At 44.0% G+C, this 7,500-nt stretch overlaps 1 protein-coding gene across 1 annotated transcript in view; it reads right to left on the reverse strand.

Annotated features, from left to right (window-relative positions):
* Positions 1 to 4,235: 4,235 nt before the first annotated feature.
* Positions 4,236 to 7,500, reverse strand: part of LOC135549518 (gamma-aminobutyric acid type B receptor subunit 1-like) — a 332,207-nt gene continuing 328,942 nt past the window's right edge. The window contains exon 24 of the mRNA XM_064979532.1: positions 4,236 to 4,730. Coding sequence (XP_064835604.1) covers positions 4,446 to 4,730 — 285 coding nt within the window. The 3' untranslated portion in view covers positions 4,236 to 4,445. The remainder of the gene's footprint in view (positions 4,731 to 7,500) is intronic.

Consider the following 7,500-nt stretch of genomic DNA (forward strand, 5'->3'; position numbering starts at 1 on the left):
GTCATTGAGCAGGGGTCATAGCAGGGGTCATAGAAGGGGTCATTGAGGAAGCAGGGGTCATTGAGCAGGGGTCATAGCAGGGGTCATTGAGGAAGCAGGGGTCATCGAGCAGTGGTCATTGAGGAAGCAGGAGTCATTGAGCAGGGGTCATAGCAGGGGTCATTGAGGAAGCAGAGGTCATTGAGGAAGCAGGGGTCATTGAGGAAGCAGGGGTCATTGAGGAAGCAGGGGTCATTGAGGAAGCAGGGGTCATTGAGCAGGGGTCATAGCAGGGGTCATTGAGGAAGCAGGGGTCATTGAGAAGTGGTCATTGATCAGGGGTCATAGCAGGGGTCATTGAGCAGGGGTCATTGAGGAAGCAGGAGTCATTGAGCAGGGGTCATAGCAGGGGTCATTGAGGAAGCAGAGGTCATTGAGGAAGCAGGGGTCATTGAGGAAGCAGGGGTCATTGAGGAAGCAGGGGTCATTGAGGAAGCAGGGGTCATTGAGCAGGGGTCATAGCAGGGGTCATTGAGGAAGCAGGGGTCATTGAGAAGTGGTCATTGATCAGGGGTCATAGCAGGGGTCATTGAGCAGGGGTCATAGAAGGGGTCATTGAGGAAGCAGGGGTCATTGAGCAGGGGTCATAGCAGGGGTCATTGAGGAAGCAGGGGTCATTGAGCAGGGGTCATTGCAGGGGTCATTGAGGAAGCAGGGGTCATTGAGCAGGGGTCATTGAGGAAGCAGGGGTCATTGAGCAGGGGTCATAGCAGGGGTCATTGAGGAAGCAGGGGTCATTGAGCAGGGGTCATTGAGGAAGCAGGGGTCATTGAGGAAGCAGGGGTCATTGAGGAAGCAGGGGTAATAGCAGGGGTCATTGAGGAAGCAGGGGTCATTGAGCAGGGGTCATAGCAGGGGTCATTGAGGAAGCAGGGGTCATTGAGCAGGGGTCATAGTAGGGGTCATTGAGGAAGTAACTGGATCATCAGTGATTCAATGTAAACGGTATCCAAAATGGCACCCTATTCCCTACATAGTACACTACTTTTGACCAGAACCCAATGGGCCCTAGTGCACTAAATAGGGAATATGGAGCCACTTGGGACACATATAAAGGCTTATAGCCGGAGCTGCGGGAAAAAAGAAAAACAGTTGGATAAATGTATGTATACACTTGTACGGCTTGTCCAGCATAACATATGGGCTCCCGAGTGATGCAGTGGTCTAAGGCTGCATCTGCTTGAGGTCACTACAGACACCCTGGTTCAAATCCAGGCTGTAATCACAACCGGCTGTGATTGGGAGTTCCATAGAGTGACGCACAATTGGCCCAGCGTCGTCCGGGTTTGGCCGGTGTAGGTCGTCATTGTAAATAAGAAATTGTTCTGACTTCCCTAGTTAAATAAAAGGTAAAACAATATATAAATGATTATTTTTTGACACAATCTTAAAGTACTACCTCCTCCAAGCTCTAACAATTGGAGCCCAACTAATGCCAAATGTTCAGAAGGGCTAAAATAGAATAAATTGTATTTGACTGTTAGTTGTATTATATAACACATTCATCACATTATGTTTTGGCCTGTTATAGGGTTGCAAAACAATGGTAATTTTCCCCAAATTCCCAGGTTTTCCAGAAATTCCAGTTGTAGGATTCTAAATTTCCAGTTTATTCCTTCCTGATTCCGGGAATTTTCCAACCAGGATTGCTGGAAAGCTGGGAATTTTCCAGTTAAAACCTGTTTTCTCCAGTTTACATTCCTATCTGGCTTGTCGTTTTGGACACCTCTGTCTGTCTCATCATCTGTGAAATCTCTTCCGACAACAGCTGTGGTCGAATATCACAACAAACTCTTTCAGTGTTGCTCAGGCTCAGCTTTATGATTTACTCAGTCAGGCAACGCTTCATTGGCTGCAATCAGGACAATTTAAACTCTTTCTAGTGAAGGACGAAAAGCCTGCAGCCCACAAACAGATGATTTTGCAGCTGGAATTACATCCCAACTCTAAAGCAGTGTCTTGAAAAGAGAAATAGGATCCTCTAGAACACAGAGACATTTAAGAATAAGTATACATTTTGCATGGGATGGAAATAATAGATTGGAGATTTACGTTGAAGTTGTATCGACAGCAGATCTGGTAAATGTTTTTGACAAAGACAAACAGGTCAGTCTTGATGTCTCTGTACAATCACAAGCGTGTCTTACAGATTCTCCTGTAATGTACGAGGTGCTGCCGCAGTGTATACATATTATTGGTACATAATACATATGATGGATGTGTGGTCATAACAATGGCACCTCTCTTCTATTCCTCTCTAGACACCTGAAACATATACACACCAAATCTCCTCGTGGCTGATTTATGCATCATGCTCTACGGTTTAGAAGACACAGAACTGTTTACTTCATTGGAAATTATAGACCGTGTGTTGTTCTTATTTCTCAACAAATAAATATGGAATGATTCGCATTTATTGGACACCAGGGGGAGGGAGAGACAGAAGGATGGAGAGAGTGATAGAGAGAGTGAGAGAGAGAGAGAGAGAGAGCGAGTGAGAGAGTGAGAGATCAAGAGAGAGAGAGAGAAGAGAGAGAGTGAGAGAGTGAGAGAGCCAGAGAGAGCGAGAGAGCAAGACAGAGAGAGAGAGAGTGAGAGAGCGAGAGAGCAAGAGAGAGAGAGAGCGAGAGAGAATGAGAGTGATAGAGCCAGAGAGAGTGAGAGAGAGAGAGTGAGAGAGTGAGAGAGAGTGATAGAGCCAGAGAGAGTGAGAGAGAGAGAGAGAGAGTGAGAGAGCGAGCGAGAGAGCAAGAGAGAGCAAGAGAGAATGAGAGTGAGAGAGCCAGAGAGAGAAAGAGAGAGAAGAGAGAGAGCGAGAGAAAGAGAGAGAAGAAAGAGAGAGAGCGAGAGATTACTACTGATCCCTACCGTACCTATCATTAACCCTCTGATCCCTACCGTACCTATCACTAACCCTCTGATCCCTACCGTACCTATCACTAACCCTCTGATCCCTACCGTACCTATCACTAACCCTCTGATCCCTACCTTACCTATCACTAACCCTCTGATCCCTACCGTACCTATCACTAACCCTCTGATCCCTACCTTACCTATCACTAACCCTCTGATCCCTACCGTACCTATCACTAACCCTCTGATCCCTACCTTACCTATCACTAACCCTCTGATCCCTACCGTACCTATCACTAACCCTCTGATCCCTACCTTACCTATCACTAACCCTCTGATCACTACCTTACCTATCACTAACCCTCTGATCCCTACCGTACCTATCACTAACCCTCTGATCCCTACCTTACCTATCACTAACCCTCTGATCCCTACCTTACCTATCACTAACCCTCTGATCACTACCTTACCTATCACTAACCCTCTGATCCCTACCTTACCTATCACTAACCCTCTGATCCCTACCGTACCTATCACTAACCCTCTGATCCCTACCTTACCTATCATTAACCCTCTGATCCCTACCGTACCTATCATTAACCCTCTGATCCCTACCGTACCTATCACTAACCCTCTGATCCCTACCTTACCTATCACTAACCCTCTGATCCCTACCGTACCTATCACTAACCCTCTGATCACTGCCTCACCTATCACTAACCCTCTGATCCCTACCTTACCTATCACTAACCCTCTGATCCCTACCGTACCTATCACTAACCCTCTGATCACTGCCTCACCTATCACTAACCCTCTGATCCCTACCTTACCTATCACTAACCCTCTGATCCCTACCTTACCTATCACTAACCCTCTGATCACTACCTTACCTATCACTAACCCTCTGATCCCTACCTTACCTATCACTAACCCTCTGATCCCTACCTTACCTATCACTAACCCTCTGATCCCTACCTTACCTATCACTAACCCTCTGATCCCTACCTTACCTATCATTAACCCTCTGATCACTACCTTACCTATCACTAACCCTCTGATCCCTACCTTACCTATCATTAACCCTCTGATCCCTACCTTACCTATCATTAACCCTCTGATCCCTACCGTACCTATCACTAACCCTCTGATCCCTACCGTACCTATCACTAACCCTCTGATCCCTACCGTACCTATCACTAACCCTCTGATCCCTACCTTACCTATCACTAACCCTCTGATCCCTACCTTACCTATCATTAACCCTCTGATCCCTACCTTACCTATCATTAACCCTCTGATCCCTACCTTACCTATCATTAACCCTCTGATCCCTACCTTACCTATCACTAACCCTCTGATCCCTACCGTACCTATCACTAACCCTCTGATCCCTACCGTACCTATCACTAACCCTCTGATCACTACCTCACCTAGTTACTGCCTCTCTTCATTCCTCTACCCCGTCTCTTACCCCCTCACCTGATTACTTGGCCTTCCATTCATTCTTCATTCACTAACGTATAGCCCCTTTCAAACACCTCTCCTCCTATAGATCACTTGTAGAGGAGCTGTAACCGGCTGGTGTGGCAGTTGTTTCTACTGATCTTTCCATCGGGCTGATAGAGGTTGGAGGAGTTGGAGAATGATGGAGGGAGGGAGTGGTTGTCTGAGGTGGGGATGGGGTACCCCGGTGGGGGAATGAGGGATTTGGGGTCATTCGAGGGGACAGGGAGAAGGGGCGTGCTGTGGTTCTGGTTGACTGTGGAGGGTCGTCTTCGGGAGCGGAGGGCTTGTCGCTGCACCAGCTGGTTTCGCAGCTCTGACACCCTCTCTTCTTTCTGTGAATGAGAGAAAGAGAAAGAGAAAGAGAGAGAGAGAGCGAGAGAGAGAGAGAAAGAGAGGGTGGAGAGAGAGAAAGCGCGAGAAGAGAGCGAGAGAAAGAAAGAAGAGGGGGGAGGAGAGAGAAATAAAGAGAGCGAGAGAGAGAGAGAAAGAGAGAGAGAAGAGAGAGAGAGAAAGAGAGAGAGAAGAGTAGAGAGTGTGTAATATTCAAAGTTAATAATGACCTATCTTTAATCAGGTTGATGTTTATTGTCATTTATTGTCGTGTTGTACTGGAGGCCAGAACTCAAGGGGCCAGCTGCAAAGTCAAAACTCTCTGTATCGTAAAAATGAATTAGAATAAAAAATGAGTTTTTATATCTTCATTTAAGGTTACGGTAAGGCATTAGGTTTAGCAATGTGGTTAAGGTTAGGGTTAAAATAGGGTTGTATGGCTTTGTGGGTACGCCAGCTAGTGACCACCATGCAGAGATAGCTCCAGTACATGAGTCAAATCAATAAATTATAACCTGCTATCCTTTAACTAGGGCAAGGAGTTGTTCTGACCATATGATCTGACAAGACAAAGCTCTGGTCTCTACTCATCACCTAAAACTAGGCCCTGGGCTTTCCCCTGAGTTCCCTGGTACATCATGTGGCCAGGAAAAACTCCTGGCCAAAACTACAGTATAACATAGACCTACAGAAAGAACGGATATATCGCAAAGAAAGACTCTTTACCTACTGTATACCATAACTAATCCCATACCTACTGTATACCATAACTGATCCTATACCTACTGTATAACATAACTGATCCTATACCTACTGTATACCCAAACTGATCCTATACCTACCGTATAACATAACTGATCCTATACCTACTGTATAAAATAACTGATCCCATACTTACTGTATACCCTAACTGATCCTATACCTACTGTATAACATAACTGATCCTATACCTACTGTATAACATAACTGATCCTATACCTACTGATAAAATAACTGATCCCATACCTACTGTATACCCAAACTGATCCTATACCTACTGTATACATAACTGATCCTATACCTACTGTATAACATAACTGATCCTATACCTACTGTATACCCAAACTGATCAAATACCTACTCTATACCCTAACTGATCCTATAACCACTGTATACCCTAACTGATCCTAGGCCTACTGTATACCATAACTGATCCTATAACCACTGTATACCCTAACTGATCCTATACCTACTGTAAACCCTAACTGATCCTATACCTACTGTATACCATAACTGATCCTATACCTACTGTATAACATAACTGATCCTATACCTACTGTATACCCTAACTGATCCTATACCTACTGTATACCCTAACTGATCCTATACCTACTGTATAACATAACTGATCCTATACCTACTGTATAACATAACTGATCCTATACCTACTGTATACCCTAACTGATCCTATACCTACTGCATACCCTAACTGATCCTATACCTACTGATAAAATAACTGATCCCATACCTACTGTATACCCAAACTGATCCTATACCTACTGTATACATAACTGATCCTATACCTACTGTATACCCAAACTGATCCTATACCTACTGTATACATAACTGATCCTATACCTACTGTATGCCATAACTGATCCTATACCTACTGTATACCATAACTGATCCTATACCTACTGTATAACATAACTGATCCTCGGCCTACTGTATGCCATAACTGATCCTATACCTACTGTATACCATAACTGATCCTATACCTACTGTATACCATAACTGATCCTATACCTACTGTATAACATAACTGATCCTCGGCCTACTGTATAACATAACTGATCCTATACCTACTGTATACCCTAACTGATCCTATACCTACTGCATACCATAACTGATCCTATACCTACTGTATACCCTAACTGATCCTATACCTACTGCATACCATAACTGATCCTATACCTACTGTATACCCTAACTGATCCTATACCTACTGTATACCCTAACTGATCCTATACCTACTGTATATCTACCGTATAACATAACTGATCCTATACCTACTGTATGCCATAACTGATCCTATACCTACTGTATACCATAACTGATCCTATACCTACTGTATACCATAACTGATCCTATACCTACTGTATAACATAACTGATCCTCGGCCTACTGTATGCCATAACTGATCCTATACCTACTGTATACCATAACTGATCCTATACCTACTGTATACCATAACTGATCCTATACCTACTGTATAACATAACTGATCCTCGGCCTACTGTATAACATAACTGATCCTATACCTACTGTATACCCTAACTGATCCTATACCTACTGCATACCATAACTGATCCTATACCTACTGTATACCCTAACTGATCCTATTCCTACTGTATACCATAACTGATCCTATACCTACTGTATACCATAACTGATCCTATACCTACTGTATACCATAACTGATCCTATATCTACTGTATACCATAACTGATCCTATACCTACTGTATACCCTAACTGATCCTATACCTACTGATAAAATAACTGATCCCATACCTACTGTATACCCAAACTGATCCTATACCTACTGTATACATAACTGATCCTATACCTACTGTATGCCATAACTGATCCTATACCTACTGTATACCATAACTGATCCTACACCTACTGTATAACATAACTGATCCTCGGCCTACTGTATACCACAACTGATCCTATACCTACTGTAAACCCTAACTGATCCTATACCTACTGTATACCATAACTGATCCTAT

The sequence above is a fragment of the Oncorhynchus masou genome, chromosome 12, assembly GCF_036934945.1.
Source record: "Oncorhynchus masou masou isolate Uvic2021 chromosome 12, UVic_Omas_1.1, whole genome shotgun sequence".
NCBI classification, from domain to species: Eukaryota; Metazoa; Chordata; class Actinopteri; order Salmoniformes; family Salmonidae; genus Oncorhynchus; species Oncorhynchus masou.